A 26,805-nucleotide genomic window follows, 5' to 3' on the forward strand; every position below is an offset into this window, starting at 1 on the left:
TGCCTCGAATTGATGCAAGGTTTATTCAGACAGTGTACAAACAGGCCACTGAAAACACTGGCTTTGATGTTGGGCCCAGTACTATGGAATCAATGGAGTAGGAAAATAAAAAGGCACTAATCTGTTAAGAAAAGACACTCGATGTATTCTAAGAATAGAAGTCATTTAATACTGTTAATTTTATAGCACAAAATAAAACAAGCTATGATCCCCCAAAAATAATTTTAAAAGCTTACACAGAAAATATTATTGCCTGAAGTTCATGATTTTTAAGTTACAGGTTGAAAGAGTCATCATCTGTCCCGTTGGGGGCTGGAAAGCACAGTGACGCCCATCTCGGAAGCCAAGCAGCCGTCCCTCGTGAAGAGGGACCTCATCTGCTGAGGAAAAAGTTGGGCGCCTGAGGCCGGCACCACGGACCGCCCTTGTCCCAGGGCCCCGTGCTCCTCGGCGTTAGTTGGCAAGGCTGTGTGAAAACCAAACTCCACAGCCGTCTCCTTCCCCAGACGCAGCTGAGCAGCTTTGGGTCCGAGGCCCCGGGACCCACTGTCCCTGGGCTCCTCCCAAGCAGTTGGAGTAGCCGAGCGCAGGCCCAGGGAGCCAGGGGCATGGGGAGTGAGTCTCCCTTTGAGACCAAGCCAGAAGCAGAAGACAGGCACATGGGACTAATGACCCAAGTTAGGCGACATCACCCACCTCGTCAACTTGGACTGGGGATCTGGGTGAAACTCAAAGGGCCAGGAGCTCCCTCTTAGTCCACAAATGACAGAAGAACAAGGGGTGGTGCGTGAGCCCTTTAACAGTGCATTGAATCCAAAGCCTCGGGACACCAAGTCCCAACAGAACCACAGTGATGGCTCACAGAACACCCAGAGATCGGGGCGACACACAAAGCAGGGAGGGTAGCAAGCAGCACAAGCAGTGGCTCAGAGGGAAACGCTTGCCCACGGAGTGCATGCAATCCTCCCAGGGCAGAGAACAGACTCACAGCAGACAGGACCGTTGGGAAACTGTGTCTGCGAGCTGAGGGGGGCACTCAGAATGGGGCCAGGCCATGGGAGGCTCTCGCAGGGCCTGTCCCTTCTGAACTTCTCTCACACCCCTTCTTCTGCAGAATGTGGCGGTGACTTAGGCTCATAGGATTGGAGCAATTTAGGAGTTAGAAAGGACACTAAAAAGGCATCCAGTCCCATAGAGGAGGGAACTTGCCTCCAGTGACCAAGTCGGAGAGCAGCTGAGGCGAGACTCAACCCCCAGGGCTTGGCTCCAAATCCAGCTTTCTCCCAGAACAGAACAGAGCGCTCTCCCCAGTCCATTCCAGTTCTAAGAGTCCTGGTCTCTAGGACTCTGCTCAGCCTCTTCACAGATCCTGGATTATGCTTCCTGGGCTCCAAAACATGCTCTGCAGCACTAGAAACGTGTACCTCCTTGGGGGATCTGTGCATTTTAGTGTAAAGAATAAATAAGGGGGTTACCCCCTTGCCCTCCAACATTTTCTGATCTATTGCTTGGTGACCTACATGAACCCACACAGGACAAGATGATGACTAGGAAGAGCAAGTCAAAGGAAAATTCATCTACAACTAGCGTGCAAGCAAGCCCTGACTCCTCGGGAGGACCGAGGGGCTCGCTGCGAAATGGAGTTAGACATGGCCCAGGGAGCACTTTGTGTCTTTCAGAAACCAGATGGGCTTTCCCCTTTCACAGATTGCCGGGGCTGGGAAGGAGACTCTTTGGAAGGTGTGACCAGGGGCAAGTCTGACAGTGAACGCACAAAAGGGTTGAATGGATTCAAGGCTGATCCTGGGGCCGTTCGAGGCAAACACCGTGCTGGACCTTGGCTTTTGGCAGAGGAGGGGAACCAGAACGGGCACATTTTCAGTAGGACAGATTGATAAATAGCTTCAAGTAGTTGTGGAAATGTTGGCTGAAGAAAAGGCATTTTTGAAGTAGGTCATTGCACACACAGCCTATGGGGACTAGTCATCGGCTGGGAAAACCCAGGCCAACTCCGATCGGCTCAAATTTCTCAATTTTATCGTTCAAGTTTCTTCGTGAATTTCGCAATGCTCGTGAGCGCAACCGTGCTGAACTCGGCTGTTGGGCAGCCACCTCTTCTGTCCTATGTGCGGCGCAGGGGGAAGCAGAGCTGGCTTCTGGGCTTCAACCCTCCCTTCTGGACCTCAGTCTCCTCAGCTATAAAACTTGGCTTGTTTTGTGGCGAGGAATTCTATGCTGCATCTCTTCCAGTTGTAACAATCCAAGAGTCTATGAGCTTTGGCTCAAAAACACAGAACACATTCTAAGTTGCAAATATATAAAGACTAAAAAAAATAAGTCAGTAGGAAGGGCAGACCAAAAGACCAAATGTACTAATTAAGGGGCTCTTTCTATGTTTATAGTCAGTGCTGATTTTCTGTTTGAACCTCTGCCTTTCCTTTTACTAATATCTGGCAGAAAATAATATTAAAAGTTTGAATTTCTGTAAGTGTGTTAAAATTTCCCAAGTCGCATATTTGCAACAGATCAAGTCTGAATGCCTTTTCCTATTGCCATGTGTAATCAAGGGTATTTTAAAAAAATCTAACAAGATTATCCTGCATTACAAAAGCTCTCCTGGTAGGTCTAGCCAACTAGTACCCTGCTTTTCCTGGATCCCTTGAGTCTGCCCAAGAGGAACCCAAACTCTGGGTATCTCCAGCTGGTGACAATGCAACCTAGATACAGCCTGGAGCCTGACTGCTCTCTCCAGCCTCTCAAAGGGCAAGGAGATTGCTCACTTTCCACAGAGGTGGATCCAACTCCTAGGCTCAGAGAACAATCTCCCTTAGGGAAGTTCTTGCTGGTTCACCTTTAAAATGGGCATTCATTGAAAGCAGACCAAAAAAAAAAAGAAAGAAATGGCTCCGTGTGTGTATGTATGTGTGCATGTGCAGATTCAGGATGGTTTCACTAGGGAGAAGTAAAAGGACGTATCTCTCCTTGAAGTCTGTTTTCTACCGTTTACAACACTTGGAAAGTTGGAATTAAATATAATGGGGTTTTTTTGTTTGTTTACCACATGGCAAAACAGGCTACCATTTACAACAATGAAGACGTGACATAAAGATGGGCCTTGGCTTCAATGTAGTTCTTTCTTTAAATCAAAGAAACTTCACCTTCGAAGCTCAGAGGCAAGCAGAATCCCCTGTACTGAGAAAACTCATAATTTATAACTGTTCAGAATACACAATTCCAATGATTCTTTTCCCAAGTCCCAATTCGGCTTTTACTGTGATAGGACAGAATTCTCTCATCTTCTAGTTCCATGATTTCTCCTCTCAACAACAAGATGAAGATGGCACACCAAGTTGGAGGGCGAGCTATGCATCAAGTTCAAGTATAATTGCCAAATGCTTTCTTTCTTCAACTGAATTTGACGGGATGAAGCCAAGAGAGCATCCGAATGAGGGAAACAGACCCTTTCCTCAATGTCTTTTTTCCTGTGTAGTTCCGCTAGGGCTTTCCAGCTAAACTCCAAAAAGATCCTACAATTGGCTAAGTCTGAGACAATCCAGCGACGATACGATGGCCGAAGGCTGCCAGCTGTGTGCATTCCAGATGTGTAGAAAAGACCACCGAACGGAAGCAAGCTGGAGAGCTGGGCCAGGCTCCCTAGCTTGCCTGTGAGAGAGAATGGAATCCCATTTCAGAGGATGCTACTAATGAGAGCCAGAACATGAAGCAGGAGCAGCAGCAGCATACGGTGGGTAACAGGAATCACTCGTTTTCATCTGGATTTTGAGGGTCAATGATCTTGACGTGTGTGAAAGGAAAGAGCCCTTTGCGGCCATTGACTTCTCCTTCCCACTGACCATTGATGTTCATTCTTGTCACTTTCACAATGTCACCCACCTATTAGGAAAGGAGAAAGGGAGCATTAGCATTTTCTCTTCAATAAAAGACAACTAATATAAAGTTGCAATCTCCTACCCGAGTTCAACTCTTATTCTATTAAGTGCTGCAGGGCCCAAAGGATACTTGGATTTAATCCGACCCAAGCTCTACCCTCAGTTGAGACAAGGAAGACCAGAACACATCATTTTACAAGAAGTTCAAAATGTCACCTGAGAGCTGAGTAAGGAAAGCATATTTCAACAATACTGACTCCAAAACAATTTCTAGAAAAGAATTTAATACAAAGAGGAGGGAAATAAAGAAAAGGGCCCATCAAAAATAAACAACTTGATCTTCATCAAGTCTGTGCTGAACATTAAGAATCTATAAAAGATAAAAGCTTTTTAAAATAATTATTTTGAAAAAAAATTATTAAACAGCTGCTTATTACTTTTACGCTTTCACGTAATACAAAAATAGAACCTTCCTATTTGACTTAGGCCATTAATACTTTGGATTAACCTTTAAGCGAGTTCTAATATGTTTACTATAAAAAAGACAATTCACTGACTGATCAAGGTAATGATCCCCTTGACATACCTATGTGGTAGATGTGAATTTACTTTGCTTGACTCTTATTTATTTGTTACAAAGGAAGGATGGGAGTGGGGTGAGGTATGTGTGTGAAAAAGGCAGAGAGGAAAAATTAAAAACAAGTCAAACAAACATTTTAAAGTACATGGAAGAGAGCAGAATGAAGTTCTGAGGGATTCACAGATGAGCTGGGCACCATGTTTTTATGTAACAGATTCTTGGTTTCATTAACACAACATTTTTTCTAAGTTCTTTGGGTGGAATTCCTAATAAAAAAAGGAAAATAATAGGACTTTTGTGCAGAACCAGCACCACTCAAATCCTTGCCCTGCCCCTGGCATTGCTTCTTTGATTGCTTATTACCAAAAGAACTCCAGCACACATCGCAACTTTATCACGGATCAGCATAAAAAAATTAAATTGGGGGGGGGGGGAGGGGGCGCTAGATGGCACAGTGGATAAAGCACCAGCCCTTAAGTCAGGAGGACCTGACTTCAAATCTGGCCTCGAACATTTAACACTTCCTGGCTGTGTGACCCCTGGGCAAGTCACTTAACCCCAATTGCCTCAGGGGAAAAAAATTTAAATGGAAATTTCTTGGGAATTTTGCAGAAACTGCAGAAGACATGCAAATGACACAGAAAAAGTTCAGAAACTCAGAAATGCATAAAACTGATGAATAGTATTGTACAATATCAATGTATTTTATCTTTCAATACCATGAGAATTCAGACTTCTCTTGTATGAAGAAAAGACGAAATATTTTACAGATTTTTCAGACTGGGAGCATTGCACCCTAAATGCAACAACGTGGAAGGAATAACTGGAATAGAGAAATTAGCATTTACCCGATTAATTTTTAATTAATCTTCTCAGGAGATATTTCTTATGATTGCTGGTGACCTGGTAAGACTGACCAACCTATGCCTGCCAACGAAAAGCCCAGCTGTGGTACCAAAGGGACAGTGACACAGGGACACCCAGAATTCCCCTTCTCTTGATTAAGACTGGTGACCATCAACTTCAAGTTTACTGAATCTTCAATTCTGGGGTAGGGACTTTTCAGTTTTTCCTTCAAATCTCTCAAGATAGGAAATGAGAGTCTGAATCAGAGCCTGAAGGTGTATTTATGGAAAATGAAGGACACATACAAAAAGGGAAGGAGAGGAAAGATACCAAAGGTTTTGCTGAGTGTCTCAAGGACTTATCCTGCTGAGTTATTGCATGGACACACATATGAAATCATACTAAATCCAACCATGCTAAATATAATTTATATGACTTAATGAGGAAGAAATGAAGAAAACAAGAAAGTTCCTCAGTGCTCTCTCAGGAGGTGGACTGCATTTTTTTCATCAAGAGTCCTTTGGGGGGCAGCTAGGTGGTGCAGGGGATAGAACACCAGCCCTGAAGTCAGGAGGATCTGAGTTCAAATCTGACCTCAGACACTTAAAACTTCCTAGCTGTGTGACCCTGGGCAAGTCACTTAACCCCAATTGCCTAGGGAGGGGAAAGAGTCCTTTGGAATTGTCTTGGACCACTGTACTAGTCAGAGTGATCAAGTCTTTCACATTTGGTCATCATCACAGCAATGCTGTGCACAATGATCTCCTGGTTTTTTCACTTCACTCTAATAGCTCATAAAGGTCTTATTTTTTTTGGAACAACCCCACCCCACCCCAGTCATTTCTTATTACCACAACAGTACTCCATCATGCCTTGTTCATCCATTCCCCAAATGATGAACTGGTTATTATTCATTCTTAAAAATTAACTGTGTGATGACAACAAGATTATACGAGGATCATTTCTGACAGACGTGGCTCTTCTCAACAATGAGACAATTCAGTCTAATTCCAATGATCTTGTGGTGGAGAGTCATCTACACCCAGAGAGACTGTGGGGACTGAGTGTGGATCACAACAGAGCATTTGACTTTTTCCCCCTTTTTGATCTGATTTTTCTTGTGCAGCAAGATCATTGTATAAATATGCATACATATGTTGGATTTAACACGTATTTTGACCAGACAGCTCCCACACTCCCAATAGGGAGGATCAAAAATGTTTCTATCAGCAGCACATTATCATTTGCGACAAGAAAAACTGAAAATAAAACATGTCCAACGGATGAGGGAACGAATAAGCAAAATGGAGAGTATGTGAACATGATGGGATATTACTAAGGCACAAGGAGTAATGTAGGGGAATAATTCAGAGAAACAAAGAAAGACTTGTATAAAGTAATACAGAGGGAAGAAAGCAGAGGCAGAATTGGACTAGGTAAACAATGACAAAAGAGCAACTTTATTAAAGGGTGCTTCCTGCTCTGATACAAGACAATGTCTGCTCCATGAAAACAAACCGCGCTGAGGGAAGGCTTAATGCAGGAAGAGGACCTCAAAGAAGAGACTCATTCAGGAAGCATGGACAGGAAACGAAGAGCTTGGGGATCCACGCCAGGCATGTGCCTGCAAGCGGACAGGGCAAAGGCAGGCCGGGGGAGCTGGCAGCCGAGGAAGCCCTCACCAGCAGGTTAGGGAGCTCACACACATTTTTGTCCTGGAGACAACGCCTGGCGTTGTCTGCCCTGAAACGTCAGCCCTAAAAATAAGTGCTGCCTTCTTTTCCACCTGCTGCTGCAGCTCCTATGGATCCCAGTTCTCTGTGCAGAGCTGAGAAGCCGTTCCTTCCTTTGTGGCCTTTCATCTTCTCCCATTTGCTCAGTACTGGAACCTTGCCTTGGTCTCTCTCAGCTCCCTCCCAAGATAACCTCCCAGGTGACACGGACCGGCTTCAATGGGAGCTTTGGCTACTAGCACAGCGGGCTCCTCCCTCACCTGACGGACTCACTTAGCTGGCTGACACCTTGTTCCCTACGGAAGCCTGCCAGGGGCTGCCATCAGCCACTCTCTGTCTCGTCCTCTTGTCTTTCTCCACTGCTTCTCACGAGACGCCTCCCCAACTCTTATCTGATTCCAGACCCAATTTGTCCGTCTGCACGGCGTGTCCCAAACAGACAGGCTCTCAGTGGGACGCCGTCCTCTGACCAACAGCTGCTCAATCCCTTGGTTTTTCCTATGGAGAAGTCAAACTTCTTAAGAGAAGACTCTTGCAGGTGTCCTTGAAGCTAACGTCCTCCACCACTGGCAGATACCTGTGACTGATGTCCATCCCTTCCTGTCTCCTCTGACAGGCTGAATGATTACTTTGGTCTTTCAAGAAATCTCAACAGGCTCATTGTTGCAATAGCAACAATAAAAGCCATCTAAGGCCATTCACGGCAAGGTGAAGAAATAGAGTTTAAAAACAACATCTTCAAAACAACAACAACAAAAAAACACAAACGGAAAAAAAGGAAAAAAAAAATCTTCAACAACTTGATTAGCGCTGCTTTTGTGTTCACAGAAGGCTAAGTGCTCCTGCGACACAGGTCCCCACATGGGGACAGACAGCTGGGCAAGGACCAGCCTGAGTTTGGAGGCTCCTCCCAGAGAGCTGCCCTTGGATATAAGTCATGAAGCCATCTACTGAGTTGTGGAGGGGCTGGGACTGGCCCTGGGAGACCATGTAACATGAAACATTCCAAGTGAGCTCACCCGCAGAGGGGGAGCAGCAGGGGCAGGCTGCAGAGCGCCCGCCCCCCCCCCCAGTGCAGTGGTGAACTGGACCAGCCAAGGAAACCAGTCCATTTTCCTGGTCCAGCCTCCTTGGCTCCAGAAGCACAGGCCCAGGCCGGCAAGAGTTTTCAGAAGCAGGTAGTAAGCTCTCCAGTCTGAAACTGCCAGGACCACGGCAGGTTCCAAAGGCTGCGTGGTGTCATGTGGGTCTCTAGAGCCCTGCTCAAAACCTCACTCTCTGGTGAGTCTAAGGCTCCTTAGCCGTCTGCAGACAAGTGATCCTCTGAGGCCCCTTCCTGGTCTGTGGGACGAGAGCCGCTCTTAGGGGGTTAGGAGGGGAACAGTGCCCTGCCCTCCCTCGAACGTCCCAAGCTGCTCTTAACTTCTTGGGAGATGAAGCCCCTGGCAGGCCTCCTGCGCAGCTGTTACAAGGAGAACAGTGTGCAGACCCGCCTGGAAGGGTTACAGGAGTGTGGAGCTGTGAAAAGATTGCCGCCCCCACGGCGCCCAGCAGCAGCTGGCCCCCTCTCCGGCCCCTTCTCTCCTGCCCGTCCTCTGCCCAATGGGCCTCCAGCAGCTGCACCAGACGGCCCCAAGATTCCAGGGCCCCCAGAAAGGCCTCTAGCTACCCCAGGTGCAGGTCGGCACTGGACAAACTGGCTAAGGCAACAATGCCTGTCGCAAAGAGCGGGGTTGCGGGGTTTCCAGTGTCCTTGGACCGCTCCTTGCCAGCTCATTTCCAAAGAGCTCTCATTAACCCACCTGGCCCATCCCTCCAAGTCCCTCCGCAGCCCCTTAGGGTTCTCTCCCTCCACAATCTTTGGTCAGGTACAGTATCTGTGCTGTGAGGACAGGGCCTTTTCCATCTTCAGCTCTAGGACTGGCAGTGCTCACGGATTGGGGAACCGAGGCCCTGGAGCCTAAGGTCTTCTAAGGGGCAGGGTTGGCACCCAAACGCAGGGCACCTGCTACGAGGCCCCCCTCGCAGCACAGCCTGGGGCCAGCCGGGACTAGAACCCAGATCTTCTGGCAGACCCAGGCTGTTCTACACCATGTTGTGGGCCAGTCCACGGCCTGTCTTGGGGGACGTTCTGCAGAGGTCACAAGAATCCATGAAAGAGACCAAGAGGAAGCTTGAAGTGACAGTGCTTCCGGCTGTTTCTCTATGAACTACAAAACACAAACCCAGCATCCTCCCCCGGACTCTAGACTTGACCCTCACTTCAGGACCAACGTGACCAAAAGGGCTGGCTTCTCCGTGGTCCAAAGAGGCAACAGGAGGAATGAAGAGGCCACCGAGGGACAGAGTTAGGCTTCACACCGAGAAAATGTTCTGAGCACAAAAAGCCACATGGCTCCCTCGAAAGAGAAGCTGAGGCAGGGGGGCCGGCGGAGAGGCTCCAGTGGAGAGGCCACCCTCCAGGGAACCAAGAGGCTGCCGTGGTCCCCTTGGAAGCTCCCCAACTCCTGGATTCTATCATGTGGCACAAAAGGCTCTGCCAGAAAGACAAGGGAGCTAGGCCCAACCTCTGACACTGAGGGCGTGACCCATTGGGCCCATAGCCTGAAGATGATAAAAACAACAGGGGGCTCTGAGATACCACTACACACCTGTCAGATTAGCTAAGATGACAGGAAAAAATAATGATGAGTGTTGGAGGGGATGTGGGAAAACTGGGACACTGATATATTGTTGGTGGAGCTGTGAACGAATCCAACCATTCTGAAGAGCAATATGGAATTATGCCCAAAAAGTTATCAAACTGTGCATACCCTTTGATCCAGCAGTGTCTCTACTGGGCTTATACCCCAAGGAGATACTAAAGAAGGGAAAGGGACCTGTATGTGCCAAAATGTTTGTGGCAGCCCTGTTTGTAGTGGCTAGAAGCTGGAAACTGAGTGGCTGCCCATCCATTGGAGAATGGTTGGGTAAATTGTGGTATATGAATGTTATAGAATATTATTGTTCTGTAAGAAATGACCAGCAAGATGAATACAGAGAAGCTTGGAGAGAATTACATGAACTGATGCTAAGTGAAATGAGCAGAACCAAGAGATCATTATATACGTCAACAACGATACTGTATGAAGATGTAATCTGATGGAAGTGGATTTCTTTGACAAAAAGACCTAATTCAGTTTCAATTGATCAATGATGGACAGAAGCAGCTACACCCAAAGGAAAAAAAAAAAAAAACACTGGGAAATGAATGTAAACTGTTTACATTTTTGTTTTTCTTCCAGGGTCATTTCTACCTTCTGAATCCAATTCTCCCTGTGCAACAAGAAAACTGTTTGGATCTGCACACATACATTGTATCTAGGATATACTAGGACATATTCAACATATATAGGACTGCTTGCCATCTAGGGGAGGGGGTGGAGGGTGGGAGGGAAAAATCGGAACAGAAGTGAGTGCAAGGGATAATGTTGTAAAAAAAAAAAATTACCCAGGCATGGATTCTGTCAATAAAAAGTTACTATAATAAAAAAATTAAATTAAATTAAAAAACAAAAACAAAAACAAAAAACCACAGGGGGGCCTCTGAAAGATAGAGAAATGACAAAAAACCTGAGGACTCAAAGGGGCAAACCCACGTGTGTGGAGCTGCTGCCACCAGCCAGGCTAATGCCATCATGGATCCATAAAACCAAAGGCCCGTCTGCCCCAAGGACCGAGGGGCCCAAGTGTGACTCAGTTCTAGATTTGGGGCCCAGCCGCCCTCCTGGGATAAACTCCTAGTGAGGTAGCGGCCTCCCAATGCTCATCAGCCCCTTGGGGCCCTGAGGTCCGAGAGACAGCTGGGGTGGAGTGGGTGGTGTGTTCAAATCCAACCTCAGACAGGTACCGGGGAGGGATGGGGAGGTGGCAGCCCTGGACAAAGCACTGAAATCCTGCCCGCTTCCGCTTCTCCATCTGTGGGCAGCCAGATGCCCACAGGCGTTAGGAAGAGTCACGTTCAAATCCAACCCCAGACACCCAGAAGCTGGGTGACCTTGGGCAAGTCACTCTATCCTCTTTGCCCCATTTTCACCACCTGTCAGATGAGCTGGAGAAGAAAATGTCAAAATGCCTCCAGTATCTTTGCCAAGAAAACTCCAAATGGGGTGATGGAGAATTGGACAAAGCTGAAATAAGTCACTTAACAATGAAAACTGAGTGGGGTGGGGTTTGGTAACAGGGTGGCTGAAAGACGGAGTGAGAAGACGCACAGCACAAAAGCGGGCGGCCGTTCTTCCAGAGAACCACCGAGAGGCCGAGACACGAGTGGATTCTAGAGCGGGCTCTCACTTCTCCTCGCGGCACAACGGTCCTATCTACCCAGAACCCGAGGTTGCAGCTGGACTCTGGCGACTCAGCAGAGGCCGCTGGGAGCCGTGTGTGCTCCCTGCAGTTCTGGCTCCTCCCAGGCCCCACAGACAGCCCCCCGGTGACTGTCCCGGCCCCCAAGGGTCTGGGGCACTGCCAACACACACACACATTTCCCTGCCCGACTGCCCCGGGGCATCCCCGGACTGGCTGGCCGCACTCCCACAAACAGCCGGAGCAGACGGCACTTCTCGTACTGCGGCCTCTGCTAATCCTTTGGGAAAATGAATCTGATGATGCCATTGTGGAAGTCGCTTCCAGAAGGGTCACCTGGGGCACACTCTGCCCCCCTGCCCCCTCCCAGAAGGACAGCCAGAGTCCGCTCGCTGCTTCTCTGGAAACGAGCAGAGACGTCGTCCTGTGGCAGATGAAGGTGAGTGGTCCACTTGCCCCCCCCATCCCCCACCCCTCACCCCCATTACCCCGCCAGGTCTCCAGTGCACTTTAGTCCCATGTTATCCCCCAGCCCCCGGTGTCTCCTTCAGGGCTGCATTACTGGAGGCTCAGCTGTCACCAGTGACTGGCCCCCAGGGAGAGGCGGCCTCATCTACCCCCCAACCCCCTTCCATCAAACTCTCTTTCCTTCCAGGCCCAAGTCCCTCAAGGTCTCCCTTAGCCTCCTTTCAAGTTAATAGGTTTCTCGTGCCAGTAGCACAAAGAATTAGAGAGAAATGGGGTAAATCACTACCAAGGCTTCAAAAGAACCTTCACGGCCAATGGAACGAGCCGATAGGGGAAGACATGAGGTCAGCCAAGCCTCTGACGGGCTGCCTGAGCCACATCCTGCCCTCCGAGGCCCAAACCTTCCCCTGGAGTCCACACCGGAGGCAGGGCGTCTCCTACACCAGTGAAAGCTCCCCCTGCTCCATTTCATGGTCAGTGATGGCCAGTGGCCTTTGCCATCGCACCGGCCTCCTTCCTGGCCACAGGACTCCAGGTCGGTAACTCCTTCCCGTGTCTCCCCCTAAATTCTCCACTGTGGACAAGAAGTGGAGAACACCCTCGGAGGGACTGTCCAGTTCAGAGCCTGGGGGCCTCCAGCTGGGAAGGCCTTAGGCAAGGGGAAGTCTTGAGCGCCTCTTCTTCGAGATTCCAGATAAAATTGCTCGGGCGGCAGCAGCTCACGCCCAGGCCCTAAGCTCAGGCCCCAGGGCCCCCTCTGTTCCTGAGCCAGCCACAGACACTACAGAACCTGCCCTGATCCTCTCTTCCTCTACTCTTCTGGGGCAAACATGGCAACCTCTGACCTGACAGCCATCCCATCAGGGGCCCAGTGGTCAGGGGGCTCAGCCACCCAGATTCTCTTCTGGGCTGCCAAGTCAGACATGTGACTTCCCAATCCCTTCTCACCAGACTCTGGGGCTCCTCCTCTCACCCAGCAACCCACCCGCCAAGCCAGCTCCCCCGGGAGTCTAAAGCCCTTCATGGACCAAGCTCTCCTCACGGTGACCCCGCGCTGCAAGGTTCAGTGTCTCGAGCCGTCTTTCACAACGGCCCCCCACCTCCATGACTGACTCGACTTCATTTCTTAAACCAATCACCCAAGACTAAAGCCCCCATTCTTTATTTCCACGGAGGAAGCTGACACCCATTGATTTAAATTAAATACTCCCCCAAGGTCACACAATCCTGCCTCTTCCTCCATTGCCCCATTAAGCCTTGATCAAGTGTCAATAAAAAGACTTCCCAGGAATGTGACCCACATCATGAGGAGAACTATGAAGGCTGAATGTGGCCGGAAGTGTACAATTTTCACTTTTCCCCGTTTTTTCCTTCTTTGTTCCAATTTTCTTGCACAATATAAGAAATACAGAATGACGTTTAAAATGATTGTACACATACAACTTACATCAGACTTCTTGTGGCTTTGGAAAGGGGGGAGAAAAGAATTTGGAACTTTCAAAAATAAATGCTGAAACTTATCTTTACATAGAATTGGAAAAAATAAAATCCTATTGAGGAAAAAAGAAAGAAAGAAAAAGCTTAGCAAGTGACCCAACAAGACCGAGCTGTTGGGAAGATTTCCTTAAATAATCAAAAGAAATTCCCCCCCAAAAGAAATAAACTCCCAGGAATGCCTGATGACATCAGGAAAATTCCCAACAGATTCAACTGAGAAGACCAGGAAAATAGAGGGAAGAGAGGAAGGTGAATGATGGGGACCATGGGTTCCCATCTTTGCTTAAAGCTTCACTGAGTGATCAAACCACTTTTCAGGGCTAACCTTAGACTAATACACACAGACACTTCCCCCCCCTCCCCCCAACCAAGGCTGATGGCTTTACCTCTAAGGCCAAGGCAGTCTTGTCATAGGCGCACGGGACTCTCTTCTGAATTGCTTTTGCAAAGACAGGTCCATTCTGGGTGGAGGGCAGGGGGCTCATCACTGCCCCCGGAGGACTGGAGACCGCTGGCAGAGGATTGGCCGTCTGAGGCTGGGCATAGGCGTGAGCAGGTTCGGGGATCCCATAACTGTTGGAATTGCGGTTTCCGTGCTTCCCATGGGGGGAAGACCTGACCAGCTTTTCTACATAAGGCACAGGAATCATCCCCACCTGCCCATCCTTGTTGCGCGCACTCCACCACTGCTCCTCGGGTTTCTCAACGATGGCCAGGATCTCACCCTTCTTGAAGGCCAGGTCTTCGGGATCATTCCCAGAAAACTCATATAGAGTCCGCACGTATTCCACGTTTTCTTCTGTGGGAGGCAGGTTGGGTGCTGAGGCAGAGCCCATCGGCGGGCTCGGATACCTGAAGCAAAAACAAACAGAACCGAGTGTGACTCGAAGAAAAATGCTATGAACAGCTTGGAGAAACTGAGGGCCAGAGAGGGGAGACTTGTTTCAAGGTCAAAAAGCCAGGGAGCATTTCAGCCTCCGGGACTCCCCAGTGATCTCTCTCCATTGAAAACCTCAGGTTCGACACTGAAAATGAATCAACCCGGCTCCAAACGAAGCGACTTCTACTTCGGAAGCACCTCAATCACCCCCCTCCCAAACGGACACACTCGCCCCTTTCCTGGAGTAGGCAGACTGGACATTCGGGAAGGGCATGATGGCAGTGATGCAGGCCTCAGGACCTTTATTCAAATCTGGCCCCAGACACATATTTACCAGCTGGGTGACCCCTGAGCAAGTTACTGTACCAGTTTATCTCAGTTGTGAAATGGGTTCACTAACTGCCCCTACATTGCCAGATGACTGTAAAGATCAAATGAGGTTTTTGTAAAGTGCTTAGCACATGGTCAGCTTTATATAAATGTTGGCTATTATCTATGAATTTATACATTTATGTTATATATAATTTCTGGATGGCTCTAACTATTGGAAAGAAGTCTAAATCTGCCTCTCTGCAATCTCCACCCACTGCTGTTCTCCAAAGTTAAAGAGAAGGGGCAGCTACCTGATGCAGCGGAGAGAGCACCAGCCCCAAAGTCAGGAGGACCCAAGTTCAAATGTGGCCTCAGACACTTAACTCTTACTTGTTGTGTGATCCTGGGCAAGTCTCTTAACCCCAAATGCCTCAGCAAAAAGCAAACAAAATCAAAGAGAACTGTCTGTTCCCTCTTTGCAAAAGCTTTTCTGTTCCCACTGAGACTTCTCTTGTCCCAGTTCTTTCCACCCACCCCCACACGGCAGGAGCTCCAGATCTTTTGCCCTCCTTAACATCCCTGTCCGGATACTCTAACTCAACGTAAGATCAGGAGCCAGTTTTTCTAAAGCATCTCACTGATTTAACAGGTGTTTTGTTGTCCAATTCCTCTATCTGCCAGGTGTAGCAAGGAGTGAATGGAGGACCTCTTGTAGAACGACAGTAAGTTCTCCAAGAGGGGAGACACCAATACGGCTGCGTGCGGGCAGGAAAAGCTTCAAAGAAGGGATGGACAACGAGCAGCCCGAAGGACGTGAGTCTGAGAAGTCAGGAGGAGGGTAAACAAGGCATGCTCCACCCAGGCAAGAGGACGGACAGACGGAAATAGAGTGAAAGAGGCTTGCTAACAGAAGGGCCGCCCAGAGACCACTGCGGTGGGAGGGACTTCCTCTGGGGGTTTCCGCAGAGCTCAAAGTGAGGAAATCGCTCCTGCTACCAGACCAGGCCACGGGTTAGACCCCGACCCTCCTCCCTAGAAGTCACTACATTTTTTACAGAAGCAGGACATGAGAGCGGACAGGCCCTAAGAAAGGAGCTCCCTCTACTTCCTCATTTTGTAGAAGGGGAAGATGCTGGGGCGAAGAGCCAAGGGTCCTGCCCTGATCCAAGGAGATATCCCAGCCCACCCCTGCCGGTCTCAGCCCCCCTTTTACTCCTGTCAGTCAGTACAAGGGAGCAGCCTCAGCTTCTCTCCTACCAAAGATGAGACCCTTCCCAGGCTCCCTTGGCTGGAATCCTGTGCTCTTCTACTTTCAATTCCCTTTTTTCAGACAGTCAGCAGACTCTCGGGGACCATGGAACAGGCGTGGGCACTTCTGTGTGCCCCATTGCCTCTTACGATCTGAAAGCCTAAGGATGCCTCCCCAAGCAAAGCCTGCAGCCCACATTCACAAAAGAAGGAAAAGCTCGATCTTGGGGAGACATTTGGAAAAACCAGATACTTCTAGGACTCCCTGAAATCCAGCCAAGGGCCCTAGATATAGAGAAAGCCTCTGGTCAAACCAAAGTCACAGCCTCCATTTTCTGCCTGGCGGACAGAAGGCCCATCTCCTGGGTGAATGACGGCACCCCTCGGACTCAGACACAAAGTGCTTTGTGAATCGTAACCCCGAGAATATCCTCCCCACAAAATATATGCCAGGCCCAGGGAGATGCAATTATAGAAGATTTCTCAAACAAAAGAAGTCAGAAGAAAGTCAATACTGTTTACAAAATGCTTTACAGCCCAGAGGGAGGCCTCGAACCCCAAACTCTAAGATTCTGTGAGCCCCATTTTACAGGTGAGGAGAACTGAGTGGGGGCAATAAAGAGATAACTGGAACCATACAAAGACCTTAGCCAGCCTCTTAAGGAGCTAAACGTTAACTCCACTGAAACATCAAGGTCTTTCAGGTCAAATACTAATTTTCCAATTTTAAGTGGGGCTTAAATTGAAAATTGGTTCCATTATTTTGGCTTTGTCACCAGATTAATTATAACCCCACTGTCAACAATGTCAAGTTCTTCTTCAGAAAGCCCTATTTAAAAACTTCTAATTGGGCCAATCTTTAAGTAGGCCACTAAGCAGATAGACGAAGATGTAGGTGGGACCAAATATAGCTCAGCTGGAGCTTACACAATCAATCAATACAAAAAGGGGTCACTTGCCCACTGAAAACAAGTCTCCCCATCCCTCCTTCCCTCCCTCCCTCCAGGGCCCTTTCAATTCAGTCTCCTTGTGAAGTCATTGGAACATCTGAAAATTAGGAGTATGTTTTTCAAAGAACTAGAGGGACAACAGAAGGTGAGTGAGCTAACTCATGAACATTTGACTCTACCTGGGGAATGACTGACAGGTTTCAGCATAAAACATGGGGAAAGGGGATTCCAACTATTAGCTCCTTCAGGCAGAAGGACGGCCCCCAACTCCTAATCAAAGGTCAGCAGCTATGGTTTATTATCTGGACCTCTGGCCTTCCTGCCTCAAGTGCTCCAGGTGCAGAAAACGAAAGGGAGGCCTTCACTGTCCACAGAGGTGTACCTTTGGGGTGACCAAAACAACGGAGAAGGCAGAAATCCGACCCATTTTGCTGAGCAGGAGAGCTGAGCCCAATCCTTAACAGGTCAGGCTTTTTAAGCCTGCAGGAAGCACTGACCCCAGCCTGGAAGCTTTGGCAGCTTGTCAGAGCAGCAGACTAGCAACTTGTGAAAGTACTCAAATAACGGGACTTCAAAGCAAGTGCCTTCTTTTGCAATCCTCTGTGTTTTGTGCACTTAAAAACATTATTCGGAGGCCTCCGCAGGTAGTGCAGGCCCCTCCAAAAGGCGAAGCATGCCCGGCCTCCCTCAGGAGTGCAAGGCTTGGCCAAGGCCACATGGTCAACAGCCAAGCTGGGTGAGGCACAGAATGAGCAGAAAAGCACAGAGGAGGGAGAGGTGAGCAGGGTACGAGGGAGAGGCCGCAGAGAGAAGCCGAGGGGCTGTGAGAGGCTATCTCCACTCAGAAACCTTCAGGGGCTGAGGCTTCAACTAAGACTCAAATGACCTGAGAGACAGGGATCCAATTCCGCCCTCGAGGTCCTTTGCCGGCAGCCTGTAGCCCGGAGGCCCCAACAAAGCACTCACTGATGGCAGTCTCAGTGAGCAGAGCACTAGAACGATTTCCACAACAACATTACAAGACCAATGGGAAAGACCTGAGAGCAGTAGCGGAGATGACAGAGCCTGCTCCCCAGCCCCCACAGAAAGGTCCTGGACTAGAAGGACACAAGGAGATATGGAGAGGATCTATATTGTTACAGGGCTGGTTCTCTCCCAGTGGAGATGGGGGGGGAAGAGAAATAGAAGAGAAAACAAGAAAATAAAAAGTGGTTTACTGAGGCAGCTTTATTTTTTTAAGATGCCCAGAAGCAGGTCAGAAAGCATGGCAGCTTTGAAAAATGTGCTGAAGTTCCCACGTCCTTTGAAAAGCAAGTGGTAAGAAGAGATCTGCAGGTTCTGGCTCCGTTCTATGTTTATGGAAGTGCCCGTTTTATTTAGTGGCTAAACAATAATAAAAACGACCAATTTTATACAGCGCTCCTGGGTGCCAGGCAAGTGTGCTCACGGGCTCCACAATCTCATCTGATCCTCCCAACAACTAGCTCTGAGGCAGATGCTGCGATTATCCCCTTTTTAACAAACGAGAAAGCTGAGGCACATAGATTTGGTTGGGGGGGGGGGGAGGTTCTGAATCTGGAGGTTCAGATATTTAGTAGTAAGTTGCTGAGGGTCAGAGTTGAGAAGTGCCTGGAGTTTAAGTTTAGAGTAAAAATAAATAAAAATTTAAAAAGAAACGTCCTCTCTAAAAGCAGATCTTCATTTGTAACTGAGGCACCATCACACGGGGGCCTGACACTTGACTGCCTGACGAAGCCCACCCCCTCTGCCTTCCTGTCTCCCCGGCCGCCAAGCCCACAATCTGCTGCAGAGGCCCCGCCAAGGCTCCAGCCTACTGCCCTCCGTTATAACATCTCCCAGGCTGGGTGTGAGAAAAAGGGGGCGGCAATCCCAAGTTCCGACCACTCTTATCTGTTGAACTGAATGGAAGCTCCAACACTCCCACAGGACCAACTGGGTCCTGAGACCCAAGGACCCTTTGCTCTGAGTGCGAGGGGGCCCGTGGCCCAGCACCGCTTGCTCCGGGGCCCTTGGGAGAATAGGAAGCGCGCCCTCCTACCTGCCTCAGAGCCACGAGGCTCCGAGGCACCATGTGAATGGAAGTTATTATTGGGAGGAGGTAGATTTCAAATCAAAGGGGGCACAAAAAATAAAAAGGTGCAACTTGTTCTTTAAAAAAACAGACGAGCCTGTAAAAGGGAACTGTCTCAGAGTCTCCTGTGCGGTCAGCACATTCCAGCGGACATTCCTCGACAGGCCACGACAGGCTGCCTCCATCAAGCCGCGACAGAGAAAGGTCCTGGGCTGCAGGCAGGGGAAGCCAGGCTGGACCAGGATCCCACAGGCCCAGCAGCTGAGGCCTCTGTGACTAACATGCAGTTTCACGTGCTGCCTTGGAAGGGAAGGAAGGCCTCATGTCTGGGGGAGGATGAGCCCGGCATAAAGAGGTCCCATGGAGAAAGGGACCTGTATGTGCATGAATGTTTGTGGCAGCCCTTTTTGTAGTGGCTAGAAACTAGAATGGATGCCCATCAGTTGGAGAATGGCTGAATAAATTGTGGTATATGAATGTTATGGAATATTATTGTTCTGTAAGAAATGACCAACAGGATGATTTCAGAAAGGCCTGGAGAGACTTACACGAACTGATGCTGAGTGAAACGGGCAGGGCCAGGAGATCATTATTTACTTCAACAACAATACTATATGATGACCAGTTCTGATGGACCTGGCCATCCTCAGCAATGAGATCAACCACATCAGTTCCAATGGAGCAGGAATGAACTGAACCAGCTACGCCCAGAGAAAGAACTCTGGGAGATGACTAAAAACCATTACATTGAATTCCCAATCCCCATATTTTTGCCCACCTGCATTTTAGATTTCCTTCACAAGCTAATTGTACAATGTTTCAGAGTCTGATTCTTTTTGTACAGCAAAATAACAGTTTGGCCATGTATACTTATTGTGTATCTAATTTATATTTTAATGTATTTAACATCTACTGGTCATCCTGCCATCTGGGGGAGGGGGTGGGGGGGTAAGAGGTGAAAAATTGGAACAAGAGTTTTGGCAATTGTTAATGCTGTAAAGTTACCCACTCATGTAACCTGTAAATAAAAGGCTATTAAATAAAAAAAAATTAATAATAATAAAATAAATAAATACATAAATAAATAAAAAAGAGGTTCCATGGAGAGAGGCGGGACAACGGGTTCCACGAAGGAGTGCCCACCCCCCCACGCTCCCGTCAAGCACGGGAACCTAGGGCCCGGCTCCCTCCCCACCACGATGGCCCCTTCTATCTCACAGGCTACATGTGTAAACTTTGTTACATCCTGGATGATAAACCCAGGAATTACACAGACTTGAAAAAACCCATTCAAATTGCCCAATTTGTTTAAACGAGAAATTACCTAACTCTAAATCAGTGTATAAAATACCGACAACAGCAAAGGCAAGCAAAGCCCCCCAAATAAAACCGCCCAAAGCTGCTTTCATCCCTGGGGCTTCAGCTTTGCCTCCTTCCTGCCCTGGAGAGTCCCCTGGGCTCCTGGCCGCCCCCCTGAGCTCATCCCGGTCCTCAGGAGCTTCCTCAGTCTATTCTTCACTAGGAGAAGCTACCTCCAATACAGAGAACACTCCCCGGGGCTCCCTTCCTGCCTTAAAAGTCACAGTATCCCAGGCTAGACTTGAACTCAGAAAGATGAGGCTTGCTGGTCCTGGGCCCGGCATCCCACTAGCCGAGCCACCTGGCTTGGACACAGACAACTTGGGGATCTGTCTGCGTGATTGTTCATGTTTGTCCCAAGGATTTTGTTTTCTTGTTTTAATGGGAGGAAAAAATACTTATTAGAAAAACCATCAGGATCGCCCCGAAGTTCCAACTTATTGGTATTGGTGGACGGCCCAGCCTTAGCAGAAAGCCAATAGCAGGAACTTGTCTAAAAGCCAGGTCAAGTCAGTGAAGGACCTGGGAAGGCAGGAGCCAGAGAGGGGAAGCCAAGCCCACCTGCCCTCTTGCAGTCAGCCCTGAATGTCTCGGCTCCCACCTCGGCCATCCTTGCGAGCTCCCGCGGCCCACCAATCAGCTCTCCCGGGATAGCCCAGGGGTGAACCAAGCTCCCCAAAGCCCCGTCCAGTCCCTGACCTGCTGACCTCAGACAGGCCAAGGCAGGGCCAAGAAGTGAGGGGCAGGCTCCACAAACACAGGGCCACGTTTGCAAGGGGAGACATCATGCCGGCCCCTCACACTACCTCAGCTGAGCCCTTGCCTTAGCCGGGGGGCTTGGTGGGCACAGAGGGAGCACTCCATGAAAGCTTGGGGGCTGACTCCCTCTCCTATCTCCCACGGCAACGCCAGACACCTGCGGTTGCCAGGAGGCGGGTCCCCTGGTCACAGTTGCATCTCTTTGGTAAGGCAATATTACTGCAAATCTCTGGAGCCCACAAATGGCGGTGCCCCCGAATCAGGGCTACGGAAGGACAGATGGGCTCTGCACTCCGCCAAGACCTGTGAGAGTCAGGGGGGGCCAGGAAAGCCCCTTCCCCCCCCACCCCCATGGGGGTGTGGCTGGCTTATGGAAGAACTGGTGCAGGGTCCCAAAGGAGAAAGGGGAGGACCTGGCCTGCTGGGAGCTCTCCTCGAAAACAAGGGTCGGCAAACTCCTTTAGTAAATGCAATTTTCTCCTACTTAAAATTATAAGGGCTGCCCTTCACTGGGGGCACGATGCCAGATCTGGCTGCAGGCTGCCGCCCCCAACCTTAAAAAGATCAGAGAAAAGCATCGCTTGTGTCTGCTTAGGCTGAGAAGGCGCTCACTTTTAAAGTCTGCAAGATCCCCCTCCACCTTTGAGCAGGGCAGCCTAGAGGGCCGAGTCAGGGAATGGGAGCCATGAGCAGGGGAAGCCCTTCAGCATCCCGGCCGCCTGCCGCGCCACTTCCCTGGCCAATCCCCTGTTCTTCCCAGCTGGCGCATGTGCCCTTTCCCAGCCCCAGTCATCACCCAGGCACTAAGGGGGCCCCCTCCTTCCACAAAAAGACTGGCCCCAATTCCCACTTCTCCTTATGCCTTGTGGGCCGTTCTCTGGGGTTTTGGACTTGAATCCAATTAAAATGATGGGAAGAGACCATTCGGATCACAGATGGGCCGCTTCCCCCCCCCAACCTGTCTAAGATCAGAGGTCGGTACATCTGAGGAGACGGTGGGACTGCCCACCAAGGGCGTCGATCCAGAGTCCGAGAACTGCCCAGTGGGCTAAGTGCCCCCCAGCACCATTCCATATTCACCAAGGGCCCCATCTCTGGCAGCCTCTCAAGCACGGCCCCGGGGCCAAGGGGCTTTTTTGCCAGATCCCTCCTGACCCAGAATCCCCACCAAGAGGAGCTTGCCCTCCAGAGGTTCTGCCAACGTTTGGGCGTTTGTGGAAGACCCCTGGATATGCCGAGTCCCAGTTAGGCCAGGGCCGACAGCCTGTCCTCAGTGCCCCACTTGTCTGTCAGGCCTTCCTGATATCTGCTAAGGGCATCCTGAAGCCACTCAGGTCAAAGCTCCCTCCCAAGTATCACAAGCTGAGGCTTGGCTCCCTTCCTCCATTCCCAGGGCCCCTGCCGGACCGGCCCCGCCTCTGAGCTTGCTGGCTCTGCCAAAGGGGCCCAAGGGGCCTATTTACCCACAGGCCGGGTCCGAAGGTCACCAGCACCTCCAACAATGGCTCCTCTCTGGGTCTACCATCAAACTCCATCCACTATTTGGCTGAATCCTGTCACTTTCCCAGGCCTCCGCTCTCCCCGCTGCTGTCCCTCAAGTCAACTCCATCCAAACCTTTGCACCGGCCCCTCCCACGCCTGGAAGCCTTAAAACGTGGTTGTTAAAAATGCGACTTCTTAAAACCCCCCTTTCTCTCCCATTTCTTACAGGAGGAATAAATCTAGTACCTGCAAGCGTCCCCACAAGCAAGCACAGTGCCAGGCACATGGGACTGATGACTTCCCATCTAAGGCTTGGAAGCTGGTTTCTGAGGGGACTAGCTCAGCTGTGTTAGGAGCTGGGACACAAACACTAATTAAGCACCGACTGCATGCCCTAGGCTGAGTGCAGGGGAGACAAAAAGCAAACACACAAACGGGATGGACACAGGGTCAAGGGGCAAGGATTCCAAAGGGAGTGGGGAAGTCTTCCTGGACAAGCTGGGACGTGGGTGGAGCCCAGGGGAGACAAGGGGCCAGGCTGGGGAGATGCTGGAGAAGGCCTGGAGCTTGGAGCAGAGGCCTGAGGCAGGCTGATGTCCCTGCCCCCCCCCCCCGACCCCCAACAGTCCCAGTATGGGGCCAGGAGAAAAGGAGAGGATGCAGGCTTTGGCAACAGCTTGGACAGGGGATGGTGGAGGAGCGGAAGCCCGGTTCTGGATGGCTCCCAGACACCCCGAGGCCCTTGCTCAGCAGGCCTTTGCAGCCTCAGGGCACGTACCAGACGAGGGCCCACCTGTCTTGAATGAGACCAACCCTGGCTCTCCAGAAATAACATGTTCCTCTTGAGCTCGGGTTCACCAAAATCCCCGGGTTATTCTCACCAGAACTGCCCCAAGTCAGGCCTGCCCCCCTGTGTGGGCAGGCTCATCTCCCCGGATCCAGCCCGATGGGATCATTTTCCTTCTGATTCTCTCCTCTGACTCCCAATCTCCTGCATTAGCTCCCTCTCCAGTCCTAAGACTCCCACAAAAATAAGCCTTTTTCTCTCATTGTCCAAATCACTGATGACACTGAACCATCCTGAGCTGTGAGCCCTTAATGTCTGACCTTTAGCAAGCCACCAGGACCTCCAGAACGACCCCGATCCATATTCCATAAGCATGCCCCAGCTTTCAAACTGCCCGACTTCTCCTTCGGGGGGGGAGGGGGGGGGGACAAGAGCGAAGTGTCTGATGCGATACCTAAGCAGAGTCTGGCACTTGGGGCTCAATCACAACAGCAGGCCTTCACTAATCGGGGAATTGGCTCCAGATTAAATCTCATTAACGCCACGGAGCTGATCTGTTGTTAGATTAAGCTGAAATTACGAGGCATCCAGCCCGGCCTGAAGGCCCCACCATCTGCTGCAGCCTGAAGGACTTACACAGACATTGGGGCCCAAGCGTCTTAGCCGCCCCAGAATCTGCCCGGCCCCCCCCCTTCTCCTCAGGCCGTAATCCCTGGTACCGTCAGCCTCTCTGGCAGCTTTCTGTACAGGTTCTGACTCCAACAAATACCAGCTACGGGCTCACAGAAGCAGATTTAAGTGGGATTGCAAATGTCCTTCCCGACAGGTGGGACCCCCTCACTCGTCTCTGTCTCTCTCCCTTCGGCTCTCAGTGATTTTCCTCAACAAAGGTCAGACCATTTCACCCTCGATGGCTCCCTACTGCCTTCTGAAGGCACAACTCACTGGCCCTCCTTTCCCAGTCAAGCTGACCCTAACTTTTCAGCCTTGTTCTGCTCTCTCCCCTCCCAAGCAGACCGGCCTTCTTGCTGCGGCCTCTGGCCGCCACACCTCGGCCCGGCCTGCGACATCCTCCCTCCTCGGCTCCCCTCTCCCCACAACTTATAAGAAGCCCCATCTCCTGGGATTCCTCATTTCCTTCAAATTCAGCTCCCCCACTAGCTCTGAAAGGAAGCCTTCTCCCCACTCCCAGGGTCCTCTCCCCCAATGACTTATTTTACATTTCCCCATAGACGTGTGGGGTGAGTGCAAACATTTGTGTCACCCTGAGCTCCATCCTGTCTCAGTCTTCTCCCCAGCCCCAGCAGAGCAGGAACTCTCCAAGGGCAGGGAAATGCTTTTTTTCTCTGCCCCCATTTCCCCAGCACAGGGCTCCCACACACAGTAAGTCCTTAACAAGAGACTGACCCAGCATGCGGGGTGGGGCCTTCACACCCCTAAGCCAAATGGAGCTCCCTGCCTAAGGCATCCAGGAAATCTGCAGAACAAATCGATCCACGCTCTCCCAAGAATCCCGCTTCATCAGCCTAGAACAGACACCCCGATACTGGGCTCCCATCATTCTTGGGATCCTGGCTCTCCCTGAGTAAGACTTGGGGACAACTGTCCCCAAAGGGAAGGGGCTGCAGAGGCCAGAACTAGGAGGAATGGAGGAAAAGACGCCTCTAACTGTCCCTGGCAGAAGCTGCAGCCCCCAATGCTCCCCTCACTTGTGAGAGGCAACTCCCAGGGGTGACGCTCTCCCTGCTCACACTCGCCGGTGTTCAGTCTCAGCAGGGCCAGGCCTGCTCATTTTGGTTGCGGCCTCCTGCGGGGCAAGAGGAACACAAACTGTGGCTTGGAATGGCCGGCCCGGGACGCAGAGGTGGCGAGCTGCCCGTCACCGGGGGCGAGACAGAGCAGTCGGACCCTTGCATCCCCGGCTCTGCCGGCCGCGTCCCAAACACTCCCCGGGCCTTTCCTTCTGTCCCCATAATGTGGGGCTGCAAGCGAAGAAATGGGTTTTATTAAGCCGATGAGCCCCCGCCAATGGGAATTAACATCGTTTCTATCCCGAGTGCAACTTGGGTCGCAAAAAACCCATTTTCTGAAATAAGCATTTAATCAGGCCTTGGAGCTGGGCCAGCCTGTCCGCCTCCAAGTCCCTCTCGCAGACCCCGGTTCCTGCACGAGATCGATCCGGAATCCCCCAGGGGCGATCCCAATGGGGCCACGCAACTACCAAGCCCTGAGTTGCAGGGCTCCCCCCATCTTTTACTGAGGGTCTCGGGCAATCGCGGCAGCCGTGGGGCCGAGCCCACCCAGCTCCGCCGGCACCCTGGTCCCTGAGGGCCGCAGGCCCGGGGCCACCCCCCCCAGAGCCCCGGGGGCTCCCCTGAGGCAACAGCTGGCGCGGGGGAGCCTCACACCTCCTAGCCCACGTGACCCAGAGGAAATCGAGGCTGAGGGGCCGGCTGGGTGTCTGCGGCCTCAGCGTGGGGAGCAGGAACCGCAGGCACCGACGGGGCTGAGCCCGCGCTCTGCCCGCTGCGCCCCCGGTGAGCACTGAACAAATGCAGCCGCGCAGGACCGGCCCAGCAAACTGCAGGCCGGCGGGGAAGGGGGGGGCAGGGAAGGCCTAGGGAGCTGGCACCTCGCCCTGGGGCAGCCCCTTCCACCCCTCCCGCCTCCCACAGGGGAAGGTCAGAGAGGCAAGTTCTCTGGCCCAGCCAAGTCTGGCGCCTGGAGCCTGGAAGCGGCTCCCAGCATGCCCTGGGCCGGGGAGGCTCTCCCAGGATTACCTGGTCCTGGGCGGGCTTTCTCTCTCCTTTCCAAAACTGTTCCTGAGGGAGGGCGGCGGCACGGAAGGGCCCCCCTCCCCCTCTGCCCCCGGCTCAGCGGCAGCCTCCCCTCCCACCGTCCCCCTCCCTCCCCCATGGCGGGAGGAGGCACCTGGCCCCTCGGGCCCAGATTCCCTGGCGCTTCCAACCCGCCCCTGACCCTCGTGCCCGGGCGAACTTCTCAACAAGACCCGCCGCGGGAAGGTCGTCCCCCCCGCCCAGCTGTGGCCGAGGCCTGTGCGTCTCCCCGGGCAGCGCCCCCTCCCCCACAGCCCCGGAGCCGCCGCAGGCGGGGCCCCGGGCAATGACTTATCCAAGGTCACCCGCCCCTCCCCCCGCACCTGGGCGCGGGCTCCAGCAGCGTGGTCGTGTCCAGGTAGTGGATCTTGTAGAACTCGAGCAGCGCCGGCAGGTGCTCGAACTCCTGGTCGCCGATCTTGAAGCGCCGGTTGGGCAGCGAGTTGATGATGTAGTGGGAGACGCGCGAGTTCTCCGACACGGACAGCACGTAGTCGCCGGGGCAGGTGGACGAGTCGCGCACCAGGAAGACGCCGTGGCGCTGGCCCTGCAGCCGGCCCTGCGCCTCCTGCCGCGACAGCGGGCCCACGTACCAGGCCGAGCGGTCCGACGAGTCGAAGCGCGCCGCCGCCATGGCCGCCGCCGCCCCGCGGGGCCGCGCGAGACGGGCCGCGCGCCGGCTACGGAAGCCCGCGGGCGCTCTCTGGCCGCCGCCGCTCGCGAGGGGCCGCTCCCCGCCGC

The 26,805-nt window shown here is 51.5% G+C and overlaps 1 protein-coding gene across 1 annotated transcript; it reads right to left on the minus strand.

Moving 5' to 3' along the window:
* Positions 1-26,805, minus strand: CRKL (CRK like proto-oncogene, adaptor protein). The gene is made up of 3 exons (XM_031949034.1): positions 26,388-26,805; positions 13,745-14,210; positions 1-3,894 (listed from the first exon to the last, which is right to left on the minus strand). The coding sequence occupies exons 1-3, from the start codon at positions 26,696-26,698 to the stop codon at positions 3,760-3,762; spliced, it is 912 nt and encodes a 303-aa protein (XP_031804894.1). The 5' UTR covers positions 26,699-26,805; the 3' UTR covers positions 1-3,759.

Source organism: Sarcophilus harrisii, chromosome 1 (genome assembly GCF_902635505.1).
Source record: "Sarcophilus harrisii chromosome 1, mSarHar1.11, whole genome shotgun sequence".
NCBI classification, from domain to species: domain Eukaryota; kingdom Metazoa; phylum Chordata; class Mammalia; order Dasyuromorphia; family Dasyuridae; genus Sarcophilus; species Sarcophilus harrisii.